The 25,694-nt window shown below is 38.7% G+C and overlaps 1 protein-coding gene across 2 annotated transcripts in view; it reads left to right on the forward strand.

The window, feature by feature from the left end:
* NUP205 (nucleoporin 205) overlaps positions 1 to 25,694 on the forward strand; it is an 85,247-nt gene that overhangs the window by 31,242 nt on the left and 28,311 nt on the right. For both annotated transcript variants that reach the window (XR_009610222.3, XM_060633216.3), the window contains exons 14-30: positions 903 to 953; positions 1,795 to 2,004; positions 4,782 to 4,881; positions 5,301 to 5,438; positions 6,569 to 6,758; positions 7,501 to 7,621; positions 9,970 to 10,051; positions 10,596 to 10,760; positions 11,071 to 11,195; positions 15,511 to 15,625; positions 17,561 to 17,710; positions 18,278 to 18,349; positions 18,946 to 19,103; positions 19,607 to 19,687; positions 20,473 to 20,664; positions 21,188 to 21,455; positions 21,546 to 21,644. Coding sequence is in view for 1 of the 2 variants with exons in the window: in XM_060633216.3 (XP_060489199.1) it covers positions 903 to 953; positions 1,795 to 2,004; positions 4,782 to 4,881; positions 5,301 to 5,438; positions 6,569 to 6,758; positions 7,501 to 7,621; positions 9,970 to 10,051; positions 10,596 to 10,760; positions 11,071 to 11,195; positions 15,511 to 15,625; positions 17,561 to 17,710; positions 18,278 to 18,349; positions 18,946 to 19,103; positions 19,607 to 19,687; positions 20,473 to 20,664; positions 21,188 to 21,455; positions 21,546 to 21,644 (2,317 nt within the window). In the remaining variant the exon portion in view is untranslated. The remainder of the gene's footprint in view (positions 1 to 902; positions 954 to 1,794; positions 2,005 to 4,781; positions 4,882 to 5,300; positions 5,439 to 6,568; positions 6,759 to 7,500; positions 7,622 to 9,969; positions 10,052 to 10,595; positions 10,761 to 11,070; positions 11,196 to 15,510; positions 15,626 to 17,560; positions 17,711 to 18,277; positions 18,350 to 18,945; positions 19,104 to 19,606; positions 19,688 to 20,472; positions 20,665 to 21,187; positions 21,456 to 21,545; positions 21,645 to 25,694) is intronic.

Genomic DNA, 25,694 nt, shown 5'->3' on the forward strand with positions numbered 1-25,694 from the left:
TAAAAAGGAGACTAATGATGTGCTTTACAGAAATAACTCTAGGAAAATGGTGAGATGGAATATGTGTTTGTCTAAAAAACACTGCAACATACAGGTGCCGGTGATTGTAACGTTGTTTTGAAGCAGTAAAATATTCTAGTTATTTTCTAACCTGTGTCCTGAAGATGTAATGATACTTAGCAAGAGCAAAATGAAGGGAGCTGGTATGTCCCGAGAGGCTGAGTCACTTCTGGTTTAGTATTAATGCTTCATTTTTGCATTTCAAAGTGTGTCAGTACTTCATGTCCTGAGTGCTTATACTGCTCCTTTATAACGAAAATGCAGTATGAGTGGGTTTAGACATTTCTATCCTTAGACCAAGACTTCTTTTTAAAGGCTGCTGCCTGATAGTATATTTTCAACTTGTAAGAATGTCAAGTAACATGACATTAAGCGTAATTAACTATACCATATACTGCTCTATGTTCCTAGCAAGGTCAGGTCGGAACAGCTTAAACTCAAAACTTTTGCCCACATAAGAAACCTGTTCAAACCTGTTCTTGACAAATTTAATTATTGGTTTTCTGGTGCTAATAGTAGGGCTGGTCTTGAACACTGGTGAGATTTTTGTCCCATAAATCCTCTTAAGATTCATTCCTGGAATATCTCAGGAAATTTGCTGAAAATACATCTCATGTGCACTTAGAAACCATCAGTTTTCTGAAGCCCAGATAATTGGAGCTTCTACCTGAACCCTGCACAGTTGCTGATGAAAGTCCATCAGAGACTTCTCAATTGTCCTCTCTGATTAGCGTCATAAGATACACACACCTGTGGGTGTGAATATGACTGTTTATATTACAGAGTCACTGCTTTTCATTGAGGAGTAGGGAATGCTTCTAACATCTCATTCTTATTTTAAGATACTGCAGACCGTAAGGGTTCCAAGCCAGAGGCAAGCGATTGGTATCGAGGTAAAGTTTTCCTTTGAGTTTAAATGCTCTACTCGTACATTCACATGATGAAAGTTAACAAAAAGTATTCTTATACCCTGTGAGGTTCCTTATAATTTTTTTTTTAATTTTTTTAAAATGTTTATTTATTTTTGAGACAGAGAGAGACAGAGCATGAACAGGGGAGGGGCAGAGAGAGAGGGAGACACAGAATCTGAAACAGGCTCCAGGCTCTGAGCTGTCAGCACAGAGCCCGACTCGGGGCTTGAACTCACAGACCGTGAGATCATGACCTGAGCCGAAGTCGGATGCTTAACTGACCAAGCCACCCAGGTGCCCCTCCTTATAATTTTCAAGTTTAATATGTTTTCATTTGAAGTGTTGTCTGGTCAGTGTTGAAATGGACATGACATTTTTCCTGAGAGGAACCAAAATACTTCAGGTTTCAGAGTTGGGGAAGGGTGTTCTACGGCAGCCACCCAAACTGAAAGTTTGCGTTGAACCCAGTTTAATTGGATTACTTGGGTCAACCTGAAGTGAGAATTTACTTGTTTTAGTTTCTTTGCTTCTCTCTCTACACTCCCCCTCTCTTTTTCATAAAGAAACATAGAAGATTCTATTTTTAATTCACACCTGGGAACAATACATGGGAATTTGAAATTCTTCCATCTGATTAATTCAATTTATATGATACTGTGGTGTCTTTTCCTCTAAATGAAGAATGGTGAGATAACGTATCTTTTGGTGTGATGATAATTATGATGACTAGCTCAATACTAGTGAGTCAATGTCTGCAAAATGTTGTGTACTTTATAGCTGATGGTTTCATATTACTAAATTTCTTTATTTTTTCTTTTGGAAGGTTGAACTAAATGAAATAGAATCCCGGTGTGAAGAATACCCGTTGACTCGGGCCTTTTGCCAGCTTATTAGTACCCTGGTGGAGAGCTCATTTCCTTCTAATTTAGGTGCTGGCCTGAGGCCCCCTGGCTTTGACCCTTATTTACAGTTCCTTAGAGATTCTGTGTTTCTCCGATTCCGCACAAGAGCTTACAGGAGAGCAGCTGAAAAGGTAATATACAGAGAAAACCTATTTTCTCCTTACTCATTTATTGCTGCTTTTTCTCTTATTAAAGGTATGAGATGCTGTAAATTTATTTTAGCTTTTGGCAGTCAGTAAAATTCATAGTTTTAACACAGAGATGTCCGTGATCTGATTAGTTTATGTGCATGAAAAAAAATGAATTTGGGCACTAAAATCAAAGCACTGACTTTTTAGTGACCGGTAATTCAATTGATACAAATTCATAGTTACTCAGATCCTTAACTGAACAAATTTTGACCAAAATTGAACCAAAAATGTCACACCTTTGTCAGTTGGAAACATATCATCCTTTATTGAGGTGATTTAGTTTAGAGATTGAAATAAGTTGAAACTTGCACACCAATTTCTCTTGATTAGTAGCACTTCTGGATTATGGAGCCTTGTCTTGATAGGAAGACGTATTGTGTGTGATCTGTCAGTTATGTTTGCCAGGGATGGAGGCTGAGGGAGCACTGACATTTACATACGTATTTCCTCTGGTTGTGACACACTCGCAACTGAACTTACTGTATATATCATCTTACGTAATTCCGTTATTACTGTGAGGCAGGTACTATGAACATTCCCATTTTACAGATGGAGGCTTAGCAAGGTTAAGGAACTTGCCTAAGGTCCAGAACCAGGATTTGAACCTAGGACTCTGATTCCAGATTCAAGCTCATAACCACTAAGCTATGGAAGAGACCCTTTCAGGTTCTGACGTAATTCGCTTAGTCTATAATATTGTTTATTGCCTCGCAGAATACGCTTGGATGTATCTTGTAGGGACATTTCTACTTTATAATTTGCTGTTTTTGAACCTGTTGGGTTTATTTGTTGTTTTATTAGTGATTATAAAAATAATTTTGTTTGTGTTAATTTGGGACAATTAGGAAACTATAGAAAAATGTAAGAAATTATATTATCCATAATCCTGTTGCCAAAGGAAGGATAACGTATCCTTCTTCATATATACATATATCCATACGTGTGTACACACACACACAGACACACACACACACACGCTTAAATTGAGATAGTTAACATTCGTTTGTATCTCTTTTTGGCCACTAAATACAGTGTCATGAGCACTTTTTCATGCCATCAAAGATTCTTTGAAAACCATCTCTTCATTGATTGCATAATCATTACTTGTATGTAGCATGGTGTACGTATTCATTATTACCCTTTCATTGGACACAGTTTGTTTCTAATACTTAGTCCCAAATAACTGAAACTCATTTTTTGTCCGTTTTAATGATTTTTGCTTCTCACATAGTTAAAATAAATACTGGGAGTGGTGTACATTTAAGTCCTAAAATTACCTCTTTAACATCTATTTCCTTATTGGATGAAAACAATGACAGCAGCCATGCCTTGTTAATAAAAGTCATTTCAGATGCTGAATAATGGATGCTGGTAATTGTGACCTCTTCAGCAAAATGCTCCGATACGTTTTCACACTTGTCTCAAGTACCTTATTTGCCTTTTCTTAAAAAGGTCATTATGACCTAAGGGTTTAGATCTTGAGTCAGCCATGTTCTTGCCAGGGGTTACTGTTTTTCATTCATGCATCTGGACCCTTCCAGTGCTGCTGTTTCCCCTGGTTACCACTGATTTCAGTTCCACCCCAACATATTTACCCTCAGGCATTTTTCCTCAACTTCATGGATTCTTTTCACTTGAAAGTCTTCTTCAGGTTTAACTTCTGTCACTGTATTTTAGAACAGTAGCTTCTCACAAAAACAGTGCTTTACATTGAGATAAATAACATAGACATAGAGCTAGTACATATATTTATAAATCCGAAAATCATTCATTATGTGGTGATAATAAGCCTTTTTTACTTAAATAAATGATCTTGAAGTTTTTGGAAAATATAGATAGGTGTATAATTTAAAAATGATAATAAAAAAAATCACTGTATAATCCTAATTCCTAGACTCAGCCTTGATAAAATTATGTGTAGTGGAAATTATTTTAAAATAATAATTTAAAAAAACCACCCTAACTGCAGTTACCGGCCTCAGCCTTAATAAATTCTTTGCAGTGGAATTGTTTTTAGAACAAAGTTTTAATTTTGCCATCTATACTATTATACATGTTTTTCCTTTGGCATAAATATTTTTCCTCGTTATATAGCTTTTAAAAATCATTTTTTTTAACATTTATTTTTGAGAGAGAGAGAGAGAAAGAGCACAAGTAGGGGAGGGGCAGAGAGAGAGGGAGACACAGAATCAGAAACAGGCTCCAGGCTCTGAGCTGTCAGCACAGAGCCATATGCGGAGCTCGAACTCACAGACCATGAGATCATGACCCGAGCCAAAGCTGGATATTTAACCAACTGAGCCACCCAGGTGCCCCTTAAAAAACTGTTTTTAACAAAAAGATATTAACGGGTCCATTAGGGGCAAGCGCCCCTTGAGTCTTCTTAACTTGTTTGGCTAGAGTCATATAAGATAGAATACTGGTCTGGGAATAGAAGTCCAGGGCTTAATTTCCAGCATGTTTGCTACCAAGCTTTATGGTTTGGGGAAGTTATTCATGCTCTGAGCTTCATTAGCTTTCTTTGTGATATAAGGGCGGTTAGATGATTTCTCGGCCCCTTTACAACCTGAGAATTTTAGAGAAAATATGAAATATTTGACACTTTGGAGAAGGGACTTCAGTCACGTTCTGGAGAAAAGTGGGAGGAATGAAAAGCTTAATAAGGCCATCACCTTGGACTGTTTTATTATTACTGTAATATTTGTCTCTTTCTATAGTGGGAAGTTGCTGAGGTTGTTTTGGAAGTGTTTTATAAATTGCTCAGAGATTATGAGCCTCAACTTGAAGATTTTGTAGACCAGTTTGTGGAATTACAAGGTAATTTATCACTTCCAAGTATGCTGTCAACTATTGATAAAGCTATTTATAACTTATATATATAAGATACAGATTATTTCTAAGTTAATGAATTAAGTTGGGATATAATCTTTTTTTGTTACATTGTTTTAGTTATTTTAATTGTTCTGAGCAAGAGAAAATAAAGTAAAATTTTGCTGAATGAAAGAAAGAACACCTCCTTATAGATCCTTTAAGGAGTTAACATAGGTAACTAACTACTATGAGCAAATCAGCCCTTTGGGAATTACCACTGTGTACAGTTTGTGCCATTGTCTCTAAATTGAAAGTAGCCCGTTTAGATGCCGTTTAATTTACAAGTCTCATATATTTCATATAAATCAAGGGTATGACAAAAATACTAACTGTCCATCTCCTGGACTGTGTTATGTTCTATTTAGGAGAAGAAATCATAGCCTACAAACCACCAGGATTTAGTCTGATGTATCATCTTCTGAATGAGTCACCAACGTTGGAGCTTGCTCTTAGTTTGCTGGAGGAAGGCGTTAAGCAGCTGGATACCTATGCCCCTTTCCCTGGTGTGTGCCTGAATGTCTTAACGTCTTGAAAACAGTTTTGATATTTTCTTTTTTTATAAATGGAGGTTTGAAAGAGATGATTTTTGAAGTCCTTTTTCACTGTAAGATTCTCTGTATCCACAGTGGTGGTTTCAGTGAGTCATACAAGCGAAGTATATTAAAAGTGAAAGAGTAAGGTACAGAGACTGTCAGTAGAACTGTGTTTCATTGCATGGTCTTTTATAGGTAATTATAATGATCTTTCTTTCACTTTGATGTCTCTAATGTGCTTACATTTAAATCTAATGTACTTTTTGTTTCTTGTCCATATGGTATTTGTCAAGGCACTTACTATCGTGCCTGATACATAGTGTTTGATAAATTTCACTTAATATCATTATTACTGCTAATTATCATGGTTTATTGAGTGCTTCGTATGTACTTGGTGCTGTTAAGAGCACATTTAACACATTTAATCTGTACAAAAGCCCTTTGTGGTAGATGTTATTACTTCCAGTTTGTAAATAAGGAAATTGTGCAAGAGAGAGGTTTTGCATCTTTATCTGCAGCAAGTTTTAGGGCTGTGATTTGAATTTAGGCAGTTTGGCTCTAGAGCCCATGTATTTTAAATTTGAATGGTGGGTTTATGGGTGATCCTTGTTCAAATTCTCAATTTCTTTATTTGCACGTTTTCTGCAATGAGCATGTATCACTCTAAATCGCTTACTAGGTCTTGGCACCATTCACACTGACATTCAAAGATAAAAATCTTTGTTGTGGGGGCCGCCCTGTGCTTTGTAGGCTCTACCCACTAGATCCCTGTAGTGCTTTCCCAGTTGTGACAACCAAAAGTATCTCCAGACCTTGCCAGGTGTCTTCTGGGGCCTAAATCACCCCCATCCGAGAACCATTGCTTTAAATAATCAAGGAAGAGATCAGGGAAAATGACGAGAGGCCATTGCATACAAAGAATCCTGAGTTACCAAATTACTGTGAATTGCTCGAGTGAACAGTTTTATGAAGTTGCTGCTGTAAGTGATCTTCTGAGGGCTTTTTGAGTCCAGAATTTGTCCTTTAGCTTGTTTTCCTAAGAACTATATGTTTTTAAGATTCATGTAGAACTTTCTAATTTTCTTTGTAATTTTTTCTAGGGAAGAAACATCTGGAGAAAGCAGTGCAGCACTGCCTTGCCCTTCTCAATCTTACTCTGCAAAAGGAAAATCTCTTTATGGATCTTCTAAGAGAGAGTCAGCTAGCTCTAATAGTCTCTCCTTTAGAACAGCTATTACAGGGAATCAATCCCAGAACTAAGAAGGCTGATAATGTGGTGAATATTGCCAGGTAAGTTACATTTGTAGTAGAAAAATGTCTAAATAAAATCACGTGGGCATTCTACCTTTGATTTCCAAATCTGATCAGATCTCTCATTCATTACTTGGCGAGTGGGGTAAGTGGGGCTCATTTTGTTCTTACCTTCCTTAGCCCCTCTGATTTTAATTTCTCTGACCTTTACAATTTCTTTTTCTTCTTCCTTAATGGATTCTGTTCCTAAACATTTCTAAGTATAAAATGACATTACTTTGGTACTATTTGTCTCCCGTAGGGAGACTGGGTGTTCGGAGGACAAGGCTAGGGAGCAAACTTCTCACTGTATATGTCCTAGCTTCCAGTGGCTTGCTTGGCACTGTTTGTTTTGTGACTTACAGAGACAGTACCCTGATTACTGTCTTCAGTTTCACATGGCGTTCTCCTTGTGTGCGTGTCTATTCCAAATTCCCCCTTTTAATAAGGACAGCAGTCGTTGGACCAGGGTTTTCCCTAATGACTTCACGTTAACTTGACTGACTGTGTCTACAAAGACCCTGTTTCCAAAAGTTCACTTTGGGTTCAGATATCGGCGATTGAATTTTGGAGGAATGCAGTTCAACCCGTAATAGACTGTATCTAGTTAGAATGGAAGTCATTGTCTAATTTACCCAAGAGTGCTCTACGACCCTGATTCTATATGTTCTTTGTTGAGAAGAGTGTTTTAAAAGCCAAAAGTTGTGTCACATTGTTCCTCAAATGTTTTCTTGTTTTAAAGATACCTATATCATGGCAATACTAATCCCGAATTGGCTTTTGAAAGTGCCAAGATCCTCTGCTGTATCTCTTGTAACTCCAATATTCAGATAAAATTGGTTGGAGATTTCACACATGACCAGGTAACTGATGTTCTTGTTATTTCTTAATGTTTATTTATTTTTTGAGAGAGGGAGAGGGAGGGAACAGAGAGAGATGGGGACAGAGGATCTGAAGCAGGCTCCATGCTGACAGCAGAGAGCCTGATGCGGAGCCCGAACTCACAAACTGTGAGATACGACCTGAGCCGAAGTCGGTTGCTTCACCGACCGAGCCACCCAGACACCCCATGTTGTTACTTCTTTTGGGTCATTCTGAGTACGTATGGAAGTCACAGTTGTCTATTAGAGGAATCATATTCTTGTTTATGAAAAAATTCTGTGAGAGTAAGTAGATTTATATATGACGGTGAAACCTGTTCATCAACTGGGCTGTGATTCGTGTTTGCGGATGTCGCTATCCGCAGTGACAGTGCACAGGCTGTAGTGTGTGATTGTGCTGTCTGTGCTGTCGCACGTGGACAGGAGGGCGTAGCGGGACTGTTGCTCCTCTAATAGAGCAGTTGAAGTGATGAGATTTGTAAGTGCAGCTTCTGCTTGTATTTTGCATCTGTTGTTTCTCCCTCTGTCAGTTGGGTACAATCTGAGGGAGCCTCTGCAATTCTCAGTGTTTCTCACTGTTGAGTTGTCTACTTCTGTGGCTTTCTGGTGACTTACATTTGTGTCACTTCATTGGCTATTGCACTATAGACAGTTTTCAGATGTTCATTTAATCCAATTTATAGTCCGTTTCTATTCCGAATAGCTCGCTGAATAGCTACTATTGGGGAATCTGCTGCTTTTTTTCCCTCTTTGTAGGCGTTTGACCCATTGTATCTTCATGTTGGAAACCACTGCTTGTAGCTAGTTATATTTTGTTGTGTCCTCCTTCGCAGTGTTTTAAAACAGAGACTACTCTGGCATTTTGGATGGGACAGATCTTCATTTTGTGTGTCACTCTTGCTCATATTGCAAGACTCTTAGCATCCCTAGTCCCCTAACACTGTCTGTCAGTAGTAAACTCTGGTTGTGACAACTCAGAAGGCTCTCACATATTTCTTTTTGTCTTTTTTTGAGTTTATTTATTTATTTTGAGAAAGAGTATTAGCAGGGGAGGGGCAGAGAGAGAGAATCCCAAGCAGGCTCTGCTCTGTCAGCACAGAGCCCAATATGGGGCTTGAACTCAAACCATGAGATTGTGACCCGAGCTGAAATCAAGAGTTGGGCACTTAACCCACTGAGCTACCCAGGTGCCCCTGGTGTCACATATTTCCCAAAGTGCCATCTGGAGTGTCAGTACCACCCAGGTTGAGAACCACTGTTTATAGTAAAATATTGATGTCTAATCTGGCCTTTGGATGAGGTTCTTGAAAACTACATGATAGGGGATGTAGTAGGTGAGGTTCTCAGCTCACTCATATTAAAAAAAATGTTTTTAATGTTTATTTATTTTTGACAGAGACAGAGCATGAGCAGGGGAGGGGCAGAGAGAAAGGGAGACACAGAATCCGAAGCAGGCTCTAGGCTGTGAGCTATCAGCACAGAGCCCGACGCGGGGCTCGAACTCACAAACCGTGAGATCATGACCTGAGCTGAAGTTGCATGCTTAACTGAGTCAGCCAAGGTGCTCCTCACTCATATACATTTGAGTATGAATTATTATGACCAGTTTTAACATCCTGCTATATTCCTCGAGGAGATTAAGTAGTATCTAATCTCTCAGCCCAGAAACATCAAACTGGTGACAGGCAAAACATTTGTAAAGAGAGATGAGAATTTTATATTTTATTTTAGTTAAGATCCCATACCATTGGGTATATAAATGAAGGGGTCATGAGATGGCAATTTAATGTATTTTTTTTTTTTTTAAACTGATTTGATTCTTTGGGAAAGAAAATTGGGGAAGCAAGTTTTGAAACCGAGAAAGTGTTAAAAATTTTGTTTCTTGGGGCACCTGAGTGGCTCAGTTGGTTAAACATCTGACTCTTGATTTCAGCTCAGGTCATGATCTCACGCCTGTGACATCGAGCTCTGTGTTGGGATTCTCTCTCTCTCCCTCCCTCCGTCTCTCTCTCTCTCTCTCTCTCTCTCTCTCTCTCTCTCCCCCCTCCCCCTCCCCCATTTTTGCTTGCACTCTCTCTCTCCCTCACAATAAATAAACATTTAAAGAAAATTTTGGTTCTTCAATTATTTCTATAGAGAGCTAACTTACTACTATTTCAGGAACTGAGTTTCCTATTAAAAGTGTAACTGAAACCTAAATACTTCAGAGATTTGCCTTTTTTCTTTAGAGACAAATGTTTGTGAATGTATATCACATTTATCATAGTTTCTCTCACATTATTAAAGAACTTTATAAATTTGTCTTTTAACAAATCTTTATATGACTCCAGAGTGTAAGTCAGAAGCTGATGGCTGGATTTGTAGAATGTTTGGATAGTGAAGACACAGAAGAATTTGTACGTCTAGAAGAGGGTATGTCTTTCTTTCTTTCTTTCTTTTAATTTTTTAAATGTTCGTATATTTTTGAGAGAGAGAGAGACAGAGACAGAGTGTGAGTGGGTGAGGGGCAGAGAGAGAGAGGGAGAAACAGAATCCAAAGCAGGCTCCAGGCTCTGAGCTGTCAGCACAGAGCCCGACGCAGGGCTCAGGCTCACGAACTGTGAGATTATGACCTGAGCTGAAGTCGGACGCTTAACCGACTGAGTCATGCAGGCGCCCCTAGGAGAGAGTATGTCTTATATTAATGTATTCATTTTTTACTTTATATAAATACTTAATATAAAGAAAACCGTTAACTGTCTATTGGCGATGATAGAGAAGTTTGGAAATCTGCTGGTACAAACCTGTAAGGTTTTGTGGAAACCTCTTCAACAAATGTGAACTCACTGTGATGGCTAATGAGGTAAACTTGAAGAAAAACATGGAGGTTTGGAATGCAAGCTATATATATTTAAATGTGGCTTATGTCGATTTTTGTTTTGTTTTGCAATTTTGTTTTGTGGGTTTCCACACGAAGGATCAGAACTTGAGAAGAAACTAGCTGGAATCCGTCAGGAAACAAGAATCCACATCTTGAATCTTCTCATAACCTCTCTGGAGCGCAGTCCACCCAATCTTGCTCTCTACCTGTTGGGCTTTGAATTGAAGAAGCCTGTCAGTACCACAAACCTACAGGACCCAGGTACAGCCATAAGACACACGGACATTTCTTTCTTGTCGTATTTGTTTAGCTAAGTGATCATTCATTGAGTTCTGGACTCATGGGATAATTCACTGAAAGTGAGAGGTCATGTGGTAGGTCAGTCTTTAGGACTTAGACAAAGTCTGGACAAATTAAGCCTTGGAAAATTAGCATTTATTAATTTTCGGTGTCAGTATTTGAAAGGGTGTTTACAGTAGAACATATGTTTATGGAATTTAACTTTTCTAAAGGTATTTTAATGTTTTAATGCAGAAATTTAAAAGTTGAATTTCTTTTTGGTTTCACGTAGGAGTCTTAGGTTGCCCTCGAACATGCCTTCATGCCATTTTAAACATCTTGGAGAAAGGAACTGAAGGGAGAACAGGTCCAGTGGCAGTGAGAGAATCTCCTCAACTCGCTGAGCTATGTTACCAGGTATACAGAAGGCTGCACTTCATAGCACTTAGTAGAAGAAATTTAACTAGATGCTTGAATATATCACAGATGCAGAAGTATAACAATAAGACTTGAATTGAAATGAGTTTATCTGGTAGTTTGCCTTGTCTTTCATATATAGATTAAATCCATAAAACAGAGACCCCCAGATCCTATAGATCTACAGATCCTATGTGTTGCTCATTTGAAAAATGAGAGAAAACTCGAGGTGGATTTTGACCTGCTAGCGTAGAAAGTTTCCAGTGGTTCTGTTGCATGTTGTTTCTTTTTGGTGAAGACAGCAGTGGATTTGGGTCAGAAGACCTCTGATTCTCATCTCTGTGATTTAGCTAGTTAGTTAGCTAAATCACCTCGGGCATGTCACAAAACTTCTGTTGAGTTTTTTAGTTTGTGCAGTGGGTTGTTATGAGGCTTAACTGAGAATGTAAGATGTGGGTGAAAGTACCTTTTTTTTTTTTTTTTTAAGTTTATTTTGAGAGAGAGAGAGAGAGAGTGGGAGGGGCAGAGACCTAGAGAGAGAGAGAAAATCCCAAGCACACTCCTCACTACCAGCACAGAGCCCAAAATGGGGCGCAAACTTACGAACCGTAAGATCATGACCTGAGCCGAAACCAAGAGTTAGGCACTTAACTATTACCTGTTAGCTTAACTGACTATTAACTGCCACCCAGGCGCCCCCGAAAGCGCTTTTTAAGAACCATGTGAATCCTGCAGCTCTGGAGCTAGATGTAGGGTGGTGGAAAGTCCAGTTGTTTAAACTAGGATGAGAACCTCTGCTTTGCTTGTGTTCACTTACGATTATTTCTTGTTTCATTCATTTGGTGTTTTAAGAACTAGGCTTTATAGGATGTGACTCATTTCTCAATTTCAGTAGCGCCTTGGTTTACATTGCCATAAGAGAGGCATCGTTGACTTCTAGCGAGCTGGACGTTTTTCTTTATTCTCCTGTTTCTCTTTTTGTAATTCCCTTCTATTTTCTTCTATCTCCTGGCTGTCCAGACAGCCCTTCACTGTAAGTACTAGAATCAAAATGAATTCTTCCCTAATGGGGGAATCAACTTGATGTACATTTTAACAGCATCACAGAATTCGACATATTTAGATAGAAGTAGTTGATAAGCTTAATCATCTAGGCTAAAGGAGTTAGGCAGGTGAAGTAAGTGAATGAAGCCAGATGTAAGACAAAAAGGTTGGGAGAGGGAGGAGGAGGAGGAGGATCTGGCGGACCTGGAAGCACGTGCACTGGTAGTTTTCACCATGTCAGCATGTGGGTCCCGGTTTGCCAGATTCTCTGGTTTTTAATACACTGTACTGGCCAAAGGAAGCATGTCTGTACCAGCATTCTGCCAGCTTATTACATATGCTCTGTGACTTTGCTACTCCAAGCGTGGTCCAGCCTCAGCAGCAGCACTCCTGGGAGCTTGTTAGAGCAGAATCTCAGGCCCCACTCCAGGCCGCTGAGTCAGAATCTGCATTTTAATGAGGCACTGCTCCATTTTTCATGAAAGATGCTTCCTTCACCTATAGGTTTATACTTCACTCTGCTTCAGAAAAAAAATTCAAACTTTGAAGAGCTTGTGAATTTAGATAACTCTGATTGTAGCAAAGGGAACTAGTTACCTTCCTCTCCCGGCAGTATGCGACTTTCTGGGTGCAGAAGTTGAGATCGAGCCTAGACCTGTGCTCTCTCCTCTCAGGATGGACATTTTTCCTGCCTGGTCTTGGGAACTAGGGAGGTTTTTAGGCACATGCTTGTAAAATGGCTAGTAGTGCTTTGGGAACTCCTTTTCTGTGTCCTTCCCCTAATATATTACTTGTCCCACATCTTTGAGCCTCTATTCTTGTATCTTCTGAACTGATCATCTGATACGATTGACTGATTTTGTTTTGTTTCAAGACGTTCGTTATCAGCTTATCAAATTTTTATTTGTTAATAGAGTATCAAAAATAATGTCAAAGCTATTTGAAAGACAACATGCATCTGCAGTAGAACTATTTAAGTTTTTACTTTGTGTTCTTATCTTTTTTCCTTGTGTATACCTGTTTGTATAGTTACATTCAACTGACAGTTTTGTGTCCTTTCCCCCTCTCTGTATGAACTTTCTGTACATCATATCCAAGTTTTTACTTTGCTCTAACAAACACCTTTAGTTACTTTTGTTGTTTTTTGTTTATTTTAAGAATATAATTCCAGAGGTGCCTTGGTGGCTCAGTCAGTTAAGTGTCCAACTCTTGGTTTTGGCTCAGGTCATGATCTCAGTTCGTGAGTTCCAGCCCCATGCCGGGCTATGTGCTGACAGTGCAGAGCCTGCTTGGGATTCTCTCTCTCCCGCTCTCTCTCTGCCCCTTTCCCACTCGTTCTGTCTCTCTCTCTTTCTTTCAAAATACATAAATAAACATTTAAAAAAAGAATGTAATTTCAGACATGGTTTTGCAGTTGATTGTCATTACTGGTTTTATAAATTGACAGTGAACACTGAATTGGCGAATATTGAACCATTGCTCCCAGAGAAAACATAGGTTAGAACCCTGTAAGCCTCTGTCCCGACATTTTCATCGACTGATAATTAAATAGCCAGGTGCCCCATGACTTCAGATTTTAATTTGCAAGTAATCCTGACAATTATAGTATGCATTAAGTAGAGCCAATAACAGATGAATTTAAAATTCCTTTTACATGGAAAGCATCTAATAAGTATTTATAAAATAAATCTTTCACAAATGAAAGTTTTCACTACCACTTTGCCAAATACTAGGATTTGCTTTTTTAATGTTTTATTTATTTTTGAGAGAGACAGCATGAGTGGGAGGGGGCAGAGAAAGAGGGGGGCAGGGACAGAGGATCTGAAGCAGGCTCTTCACTGACGGCAGAGAGCCTGATGTGGGGCTCGAACTCATGAACCGTGAGATCGTGACCTGAGCTGAAGTGCTGAAGTTGATGCTTAAGCAACTAAGCCTCCCAGGCACTCCAGGATTTGCTTTTTATAGTTAAAAATTTTGCTGTTTACATTAAGAGGCCTGCCTTATTGACTGAGTATTTATTTATTTATTTATTTATTTATTTATTTATTTATTTATTTAAAGTACGATCCATACCCAATGTGGGGCTTAAACTCATGTGACTCCGAAATTAAGAGTTGCAGTCCCTACTGACTGAGCCAGTGAGGCCTTAATTTTTATTTTTAATGTTTATTTATTTTTGAGAGAGAAAGAGAGGGAGGGAGTGCAAGCAGGGGAGGGGCAGAGAAAGAGAGGGACAGAGGATCGAAAGCAGGTTCTGTGCTGACAGCAGAGAGCCCGAAGAGGGGCTTGAACCTATAAACTGAGATAATCACCTGAGCCAAAGTCAAACACTTAATGGACTGAGCCATGCTGGTGCCCCTTAATTTTTTTATCACTAAAAAGGATGGACAATTTTTGATGGTGGGCTATATATTTTTTCCTTCCTCTCAAATGTTTTTTGCCGTTTTATCTATTTAGGTATATGATACTCATATACCTAATGGAGAGTTTTATGTATATTATAGGTATTTCTTATATTTATACAAAAGCAAGCCTTTATCCCCAATTCTATTATTTTCTGTTAAATTTTTATTTAATTTAGAGTTTATATTTGTTATTTAGTTGAATCTGGATTTCTTTGTAATTTTTTTGATTACTTCAATCCTGGTAAGTTTATTACCTTCCTAAGGTTCAACTAAATTAAGTATGGTTTTTAGAAGTTATTTCCTGGGTGCCTGGTTGGCTCATTAAGTTAAGTGGCCGATGTTGGCTCATGTCATTATCTCACGGCTCGTGGTTCGAGCTCTGCTTTGGACTCTTTGCTACGCGTCGGATCAAAAAGAATGGAGCCTGGAGCCTGCTTCAGATTCTGTGTCTTCCTCTCTCTCTGCCCCTCTGCTCGTGCTCTGTCTCTCTCTGCCTCTCAAAAAGTGAATTAAAACGCTAAAAAAATTTTTTAGAAGTTACTTCCAAGTGATTTGTTATTAGTAATAGTTAAAATACTTAACTATTTTACTATACTTTTTTAATTAACTATATGTATTAATGAACATACTGAGGTTGACTTAAACATGAGTTGTATAATAATGTCATCAGCACTATTCCAATCTATATTCTTGAGTTGGGGTGCTAATGATTGCTTATAAGTGAGCATCTGTGTTTATCCATTTTTCTTAAGTTATTGATGGGTCTTAGCTTCTGTTTAGTAAATCTAAGTTCACCTTTTAACTTAAAATTTATAACACAAAAGAAATGATTTGTGGATTTTTTTTACTTCATTTTAACTCTTTAGGTGATATATCAGTTGTGTGCGTGCTCTGATACATCTGGTCCTACTATGAGGTACTTGAGAACCAGCCAGGATTTCTTATTTTCACAGTTGCAACATTTACCTTTTTCTAACAAAGGTAGGACATTATTTTCCCATATTGTTATAACTAATTTGTGAAGTCTATGTGATTTTATTTATATAACATTCAGGGTAGCAGTTACAGTGTTTGTGGAATTCCGTTTCATTTTGTTACTTTGCTTTTTTCGTTATTTTGGGTTGCTTTTGTAATTTGTCACTGAGAAGCCTCATGTTCTAGCTGCTGGCATAAAGTTATTTAAAAATAGCTTGTCAGGGATGGAATTTGATCCTTATACTACCAAATAAAATATTTAAATTGTGTTGAAGAGATAAGAAAATATTTATCTGAGAAGATTCTGGAAATTTAGATTTTTTGAGTGACGGTGTTTAATTAAAATGTCTTGTTTTACTTTTGTTTCTTGTGTACGTATTGAAACCACTTGAGATCTTGAAATGAGAAATAGAAAGCTAAGTATAGTGGAAATAACTGAGTTTATTGACCTAACCAATGCAATCCCAGGCTGCCTCTCTTTTATAGGATTCTACTTTATATAATTTTCTTTCTGATCAATTTGTAACAATTTTCTGAATTCGATTTATATCTAGACAGTTACAGTCCATGGAGTTTTTTTTAAGGTTTTTTGTTTTTTTTTTTGTATTTATGTTCTGGGAAGTGTAAGCTCACGGATTTCATAATAAATTTTTATTACTAGTAATTATCTGCTTCTAATCCACGTTTTAGAGTGATGAAATGAGAGAACTTTGGGAATTATCTAATGACAAACATTTTTCGCTTCATTTTCATAATAAGCATGTCTTAATTTTAATTCTAAGATCTGTTTATATTATAAGCTTTTTAAGCAACCCTCCTTTATACCTAATTAGATAGAAAAGTTAATGCTTTGTCTCTTACTGTATCTGTCTTTTAAAAATCAACCTAGTTTTAAAAAAAAACGAGTTTTGCCTGTTACTGTGGTGGTAGGGGTGGTGGTTGTAGTACTATTTGGTGTGTTTTATGTTTATACTGTTAGAATTTAGGACTTTAAATCAGGCATATTAAAAATAGTGGAGTCAGAAACTTGTATAAGTGATTCCCAGTCCTGATTTTAGGTTTCATTTTTGGTTTTGTTTCTGGAAACGTTTCAGTGTGTGCAGAGTGGGGAGGGGCTCAGTCCTTCGCGACAGCCACTTCGCTCACGGCTGCCAGGATGTGCTAAGTTCTTCTCCTCTTCTTGGTGCTGATGCGTGTCCTTGCCCTTTTCTTGATGAACTTGAGAGCCCCCCCTGCCCTTGGAGACTTTGAGCAGCCTCACACTACACTGCTTTTGTGGGGTGAAGCCACACACCTCTCAGTTCATGGCCCGTGTGAGCTTGGACTGCTTGGTGAGGTGCCCTTGGTGGCTGTGCCTCAGCTTTCTCATGCTCTTGGTCACCTTGTAGCCCTTTCTGAGGCCCACAGCCGTAGGGTAGCGCAGGGCTGCGGCTGCTATGCTGTGAAGACCAACCCTAATTATATGTGAAATCACATGTCCTGGATTATCTTAAGAGAGATCATAAAATTATGCATTGGGTATTTGTTTTATGAAATAAAAGTCAAACTGCATATTAGGGCGTTTTTTTTTTTACAAGTTATATATTTGAGAATTAGTGTTTGTTTTTAAGTATGAAGTCTGTGTTAATGTCAAAGTAGGACAGACTTAGAATTTTATAGATAAGTGTGAAATTATCCTGGTAATGGAAAATTGATTCTCTTTTGTTCTTCATTTGCTTTGGCTCATCTTTATAGACATGGACGTGCTTATTTTTTTTCTCTTAGCATCTGTTTTTGCTTTTTAATTTTCTTCCAGGGTGATAAATTATTATGATGCCAAGTTTCATAAATTATGGAGTATGTTACTTACGTGAGCAAATATCTGACGAGTTAAGGAATTTAGATCTGTTACGATCCTGTTACTATACTCTAGGAAACTAAACTCATGTATTTAACTTGCAGAGTATGAAATGTCTATGCTGAACCAGATGTCATGGCTAATGAAGACTGCCTCAATAGAACTACGGGTAACTTCTCTGAATCGTCAACGGTCACATACCCAGAGGCTCCTACATCTCTTACTGGACGACATGCCTGTGAGACCATACTCAGGTGAGTGTGTACATGTTGCCATTTGTTTTCTTGTGCTGCTGACTGGTCCTTGTGAAGGCATGCGCCGCAGTCTTGCACTTAGTGTGTGATTGTAGGCTAAACAAGTTCTTTCCGTCTTTAGAATTTTTTTTCCTTAAAACGCAAAATTTTTAAATTCATCCCATAATTGCTATTTGATTATTGTTTGAAGCATCCGCGTTCTGCTATATTCAAATATTCAGTGGAGTTTGCCACACTGAGCCAGGATGACCCAAGGTATTTTAATGTGTGTTATACATGCAAATTAAACATAAGCTTTTCTAGTCATCGCATTGGTGGGAATGGGTCCTGCCTCTTTGGGAGTTCTGATTATCCTCTTTACAATTGTGAAGTGGATCTCCTGGGGACAGAAAGAATTAGATGAATGTTGGTAAGTTCTCATCATCTTTGCATTTCAATTATCCATTTGCAGAGGGCTCTCTGACCTAGCAACAGTGATCTAGAAAAAAAAATACCTTGTTATTTCCAAATAAATTTTATGAGTATGTTGTTGTTTTTCCTGATCTGTTATTATTGATGCTCTAACAGATGGTGAAGGAGGAATAGAAGATGAAAATAGGTCTGTCTCTGGGTTCCTTCACTTTGACACTGCTACAAAAGGTAAAACCCTTTGAATCTATAATAAATTTATAGGTATATATTAAATTGCTTAAATTTGAAGAGATAATTATGACACCTGTATCTGCAAATTCTGAACTGGTATAGAAGAGCTATAGAAAGGATTAGTTGTCATTCAAAAATAACTTTTTTATAACTAGGATGAATGAATGGGAAAAAATGTTTTTGCAAATGGATGTATTAGAAATAAAATCACATTTAGATTTCAACACAGTTTTCCATTTCTGGGCTTAACATCCTTTCTTTCTCCCCCCCCCCCCCCCCCCACGTTGATTTATTTGTTTTGAGAGAGAAAGTGCGAGCGTAAGCTGGGAGGACAGATAGAGAGGGAGAGAGAGCGAATCCCAAGCAGGCTCCATGCTCAGCACAGAGCCTGACTCGGGGCTCGATCTCACTACCGTGAGATCATGACCTGAGCCAAAATGAAGAGTTGGACGCTTAACCGACTGAGCCCCCCAGGTACCCCCTCAACTCCCTTTATTGAACCTAGCACTGTCTTTGAGAGTGAGCTGAGTACAACGGTTTGCTCTTCTCCTCACCGTCCCAAATAAAATCGAACCACTTTCTATTTTTTCTAGTACGTCGAAAGATTCTAAGCATTCTTGACTCGATTGACTTCAGTCAGGAGATCCCTGAGCCTTTGCAGTTGGATTTCTTTGATCGGGCCCAGATCGAGCAAGTTATTGCTAACTGTGAACACAAGAATTTACGGGGACAGACAGTCTGCAACGTCAAGGTAAGGATTGTTTTAAAGTGTGTGCAGTATCAAGTGGTTTAGACTTTGAGTCCTCAGACAAAAAGAGAACCATGCAGTTGTTTTCTGATAAGGGTATTGGTTTATTAGACTGTGGTTTTCACTTTTCTAACAGCAGGGAAATGAAACAGAATAGGCGACACTAGCTTTACCTCTTTAAAAGGTTCCCCATCACCTTCCTGATAGTAGTCATGCCACCTAGCTATGGAATGGTTTTACTCTCTACCAGGTAACTGCTAATGGTCTCACTAATAGGAAGAAGATATCCAAGGGCATTTGCGCTAACGTACCTGCCACAGAGGCTCCTTGGTCCCACTCAGTAATGTGAGGGACACCTAATGTTTTTGACTGGAGACCGAACAGAGTCACTTATAGATTATATATAGAGGTATCCAAAACTGTTTCCACTAAGGCAGTTTATAGTAATTGCTAGAGGTTATTATTCTGAAATGGTCTGATTTTTCACTCTTTTCTCAATTCTGTAGCTTCTTCATAGAGTCCTTGTAGCTGAAGTAAATGCCCTCCAGGGTATGGCAGCCATAGGACAGAGACCTCTCCTGATGGAGGTAAGCCCTATTGAGAACTTGTTAGTTTGAATCTTCTACCTATTTAACTGCCAGTTAGAAGACAAAACTGTAAATTGACTTGTAGTTCATCAGTTAGTAAACTACTTGAAATTAAACCTTAATGGAATCTTCCATTTTTGACTTTAAAACTTGTAAACTAAACTGAAGTTAATATCTGGATGCCAGAGTAAGTAACGTTTTTTTTTCTGCTAGGCTAGTTTAGGATTTGCAACCTGTCCATATTGTGTATTAGACTTCCCTTGTTCTCTGTCGGTGAGGGAAGAGAGAGTGGTTTTTCATCACAGGTGGGGAGCAGTGGGTTAGAGGTCAGGTGAGAAGAACCACACACATGGAAACACAGGTGGCTAGGCCAAAGCAAGAAGCAAAGAAATAAAAGATATGTCAGGGAGACATGCCCTTGAACTTGAGTTTTAGGCAATTCCAGTGCTCTAGAGTAAGTGTAAGTAGATACTACAAAGAAAATGGGGTTAAAAAACCCCTACCACCTCTGCTGACTGGCATGCACGTGGAAGGTTTCCTAAATATACTACAGATGTGTTCAGGTTAACTGACAGAATAAATAACTCTTGAAAAATAGGACTCTGTTGGGGTGCCTGGCTGGCTCAGTTGATGGAGTGTGCGACTCTGGATTTCAGGGACGTGAGTTGGAGCCCCACATTGGGTGTAGAGATTACTAAAAAAGATAAAGTTAAAATCGGACCCTTTTGGTAAAAGATATTATCTGCCCATTTGTTAACCTTGTGATTCAATTTCTGTGGCTTTAGGAAATCAGCACTATACTTCAGTATGTGGTAGGAAGAAACAAGCTGCTGCAGTGTCTTCATGCAAAACGGCACGTGCTGGAGTCATGGAGGCAGCTGGTGGAGATTATACTCACAGCTTGTCCCCAGGACCTCATTCGGGCAGAGGATCGGCAGCTGATTATCCGTGATATCTTACAAGATGTGCATGATAAGGTAACCTACTTCCTAAATTGCTTCCTGAACTTCCTTACTTCCTAATTACTTCCCGTATTGCTGAACAGATCTTTATATACTACTTAAAAACACAGTTTCCCACCATCCTTTTTTTTCCCCTTTTATGTTAGGAATAAATAGAGTTGTGTATTGCCAGTGTTAAGGCGATCCTTGAGAAAGTCTTCTGTACAGTAATGGCTCTCAACCAAAGTAGGTATCACAATTATGTAGGGAGCTTTTTAAAAATACACGGTTGGATCCCACCCCAGACATACTGAATGGGACACTCTGGTGGGTGACCACTTGTGTGAATTTACATTAAAGACCTCTCTAAGGAATCCTGATAGGAATCCCTTCTGGTTACGAACACACGTTACCAGTATCATATTTAAATTTTTCTATATATTAGCTTTTATTTTCTTTGATCAATGACATTCCATTCTTATATTCTTAATGGTAGGTGAAAGCTCAGGGTATATAAAACCTGTTAATGACTGTAGCTGATTTGTCTTTCTGCTTTAAGATACTAGATGATGAAGCAGCGCAGGAGTTAATGCCAGTGGTAGCAGGTGCCGTGTTCACCTTGACTGCTCACCTGAGCCAAGCCGTTCGCACTGAACAGAAGCAACCATTAGTCTTGGGACCCGGAGAGACCCATTACGCTTTTATGCTCGATAGCTCGTTCGCATCACCTTCTCCAGCAGAGAACCCGGTGGTGGGTTTTGCTTCTATTGGAGACTCTTCGCTTCACATCATATTGAAGAAACTGTTAGACTTCATTTTGAAGACAGGTTTTTTCATCTAAATTTCTTACAAATCACACCTTTTGTGTTTGTTTTAACTTTCATTTGAAACAGGGTTTGCACTCTGTATCTCCTTAGGTGGCGGATTCCAGCGAGTGAGGACACACCTGTACGGCTCTTTGTTGTATTACTTACAGATCGCCCAGAGACCAGATGAACCAGACACATTAGAAGCAGGTAGAACCAGATAGATTTCTAACCTTTTCTGTTTCAGAGATTTTTAGAGATTCTGTTGTAGAGATTAAGTTAAAAAAAAAAATCCGTTTTCCGTCTTTTGGCTAAGTAAAGCTGTAATAAAATGAGTCTTTATGGAATCATGAAAGCACTTATGTGAAGTCGAGGAAGAATGTGTAGTTTTTAAAATTAAGACGATAGTACATGAGTACTGTAAAAAAAAAACCCTCAAATACCACTTTCGCTTGTATGCGTTTTTAATTCCCTCTCTTTCTCTGGTCCCACTGAACGGTCTGCTGTACATAGCGTGTACAGGTCTTTCTCCCCTTTGCAGAGCATCACAGTGCATATCTAGTTGAATCTTTTCAGATGTCTCCGTTGTTCTGTAATACGGAAGTAATGTTTATTTAACCATTTGCATTATTCATAGACACTTCCATTGTTTCTAATTTTTACTGTCACAAATATGCTGCATCAAATGTTCTGTTATATGCCTTTGTATTTTTCAAGAAGAATGCTTCATGGTAAGATTTCCATGTGAAAGACTATGCGCATTTTTATTTTAATAGATTCTACCAAAGGCGCCTGAGCGGCTCAGTCAGTTGAGCATCTGACTCTCGATTTCAGCTCATGTCATGATCTCACAGTTGTGAGATCTAGCCTCACACTCAGCGTGGAGCCCGCTTAAGATTCTTTTGCTCCCTCTCCCTATATCCCTCCCCCACTTGTGTGAGTGCTCTATGAAAAAAAAAAGAAAAAAGCTCCTACCAAATGGCTTTCTGCCAGTTTAAACCCTTATCAATAGTGTACCTATATCTTTTTGTACTAATGTGAAGTTTTTCTTGAATAAATTCCAAGAGGTAGAATTTCTTGGTCAAAGGTAATGCCTATTTAAAATATTGATAAATTCCACTTTCTAAAATAAAATTAGCATTTAAAAAATTTTTTTTAACATTTATTTATTTTTGAGAGACAGAGTACAGGTGGGGGAGGGGCAGAGAGAGACAGAGCCACAGAATCCAAAGCAGGCTGCAAGCTCCGAGCTGTCAGCACAGAGCCCGTCTCGAGGCTCAAACTCACAAACCATGAGATCATGACCTGAGCCGAAGTTTGACACTCAACTGACTGAGCCACCCAGGCACCCTTAATTAGCATTGTTAATTAAGAGTAATAATCTGGCCTTTTTGGTCTCCAGATACGAAAAATGTTTTTAGCCATTCAGCAAATGAATGTATAATACTCTACACCAGAAATGTCCTGCTATTTAAGAACTTGTCATAAGCACCTTTTGATAATGGACTGCCGATACCCGTCTGAGAACCTTTATGAGTATTTGCTATTTTGTACACAGATTCTTTTTAAAAAAAATTTTTTTTTTTAACATTTATTTATTTTTGAGACAGAGAGAGACAGAGCATGAACAGGGGAGGGGCAGAGAGAGAGGGAGACACAGAATCTGAAACAGGCTCCAGGCTCCGAGCTGTCAGCACAGAGCCCGACGCGGGGCTTGAACTCACGGACCGTGAGATCATGACCTGAGCTGAAGTCGGACACTTAACCGACCGAGCCACCCAGGCGCCCCTGTACACAGATTCTTAAAAACCACTCTGTGTGTAAGACCCAGATTATCTCATATTATTCTTTACTGGCTACTATTTTTACATGTCTTTCTAAGGAGATAATAATAGCCAAATGATGTATTTGTAGAAATGGCCTACCCACTTAAACAAAGCACAAAAATTTTTAGGATCATTCAAAAGAATAGTTCAGAGAAGCTTTTTAAACAGAGAGAAGCTTTTCTTAAGAGATGATAATGGGGATTCCACTCTCTACTCCTCCCCCTCCAACACACCTCTCCATTTTCCTCTTGTCTGAAAATTTTTTAACGTTAGATTTAGTGGAATTGGCAAAGTCACTACTTAACCACTAGGTAGAGCTCTACAACATACTTTTTATAAGGCGTCACTATCAAGATGTAATAAAGTGGTGTGACCACAAAAGAAAATTCTCCTTTGCTTTTAATTTTCAAATGATGTATTTTTAATTTCATCCTTTAATTAGTTGTTTGTTTTTTTTTTTTTTACCACTTAATTGCTGCTTATTTTGACTTATTTTGCTTACTTATTTTTGGGGGGGGGGCAAGGCTCAAGTGAGCAAGGGCAGAGAGAGACAGAGAGAAAGGGAGGAGAGAGAGATAGAAGCAGGGCTCACACAGGGCTCATGTTTTGCCCAAATCAGGGCCTTGAACTCACCTGATGTGCCATTTGAACTCACTAACCGTGAGATCATGACCTGAGCCAAAGTCAGATGCTGAACGACTGAGCCACCCAGGTGCCCTATTTGGACTTATTTTAAATAGCAAAGCACTGTATTTCCTAGACACTAGTGTTTTTAAGTTTCAAGTTAGAAATACTAAATTTAATAAATATTTATTGATACCTACTTTTGTATGTGTATGTGCATGTTTTGACATGGTACCTACTTTCTATTTTATTTTAAAACAGGACCTGAACTTTTAATGTCTACATACTTATTTTTCCATACCTCTTTTACTTTATTTTTTTATTTTTTTATTTTTTTCAACATTTTTAATTTATTTTTGGGACAGAGAGAGACAGAGCATGAACGGGGGAGGGGCAGAGAGAGAGGGAGACACAGAATCGGAAACAGGCTCCAGGCTCCGAGCCATCAGCCCAGAGCCTGACGCGGGGCTCGAACTCACGGACCGCGAGATCGTGACCTGGCTGAAGTCGGACGCTTAACCGACTGCGCCACCCAGGCGCCCCTCTTTTACTTTATTTTTAACATAACTATGTATACTGGATACTGGGCAGCTATTTTTCCTGTTTTGTGTAAAAAGAATCCTACTCACAGAGATGAAATGACTTGCTTGTCTGTGGCAGATCTGATATTAGAAATCAGTTTCCTTGATTTTTTTTTTCTCAAGTTTATTATTTTGAGAGAGAGAGAGAGCATAGCATGCACATGGGGGAGAGTCAGAGAGGGAGAGAGAGAGAATCCCAAGCAGGCTCCTCACTGTCAGGGTGGAGGCTGATGTGGGGCTCAGACTCACAGTTCGTGAGATCATGACCTGAGCTGAAGTGGGATTCTGAGCCAGCTGAGCCACCCAGGTGGCTCAGTTTTCCCTATTTTTAATAGAATGTTCCTTTTCCTGGCCATAGCATCTCACGTCTTCATCCTTTTTGTTATTGTTGTCTTTTTGTAATTTGTAATTATTTCTTTTTAATTTGATAGGTAATACCTACCAGCAGTGTATTTGTAGCTCATAGTACAAAGGGCTAATTTCTAATACGTAAAGAACACCTACGAATCAAACCCAGTAGAAAAAATGGTCAAAGGATATGAGCACACAGTTTAGGGGAAAGAAAATTCAGTTAGCTCTTAAGCATATGTTAGCTTTGTGAAAATCACTGTAGGTGGACTCCATCACCTTGAGTTGGCAATGCAGATGTGGGGAGAAACAAAAGCATATATTCTTGAGTAAAATTCTTTGGAAGATTCATATATGTCAAGAACAGTGTAGTTAAAATCTGACATTTTTTTTTGCATACGTAATCCCTGGGGGTTAGTTGACAAGAGTTGACATCATGACTATCTCTCTTTGTATTCCTTTTTTTTTTTTTTAAACTTTTTAAGTGTTGATTTTTATCAGTTTTTGAGAAAGACACAGTGCGCATGGGAGAGGGGCAGAGAGAGAGAGGAGACACAGAATCTGAAGCAGGCTCCAGGCTCTGAGCTGTCAGCATAGAGCCCGACACCGGGCCAAAATCCACAAACCGTGAGATCATGACCTGAGCAGAAGTTGGACGCTTAACTGACTGAGCCACCTAGGCACCCCTCTTTTTATTCTTTTCATCTTTTATTTTTTCTCATTTCTACCAGTGACCATGGGAGAAAATACAGACAATTTGACCAAAGCGTAAATGTTTAATATGAAGCCCTGTTGCTGTATTCTTAATTTCTTTATTCGTTTGTTTCTTCAGCTTTAGTATTATAAAAATACTTCACATTTAAATACAGATAATTACAAAG

Source organism: Panthera onca, chromosome A2 (genome assembly GCF_046562875.1).
Source record: "Panthera onca isolate mPanOnc1 chromosome A2, mPanOnc1 haplotype 2, whole genome shotgun sequence".
In the NCBI taxonomy this organism is placed as follows: Eukaryota; Metazoa; Chordata; class Mammalia; order Carnivora; family Felidae; genus Panthera; species Panthera onca.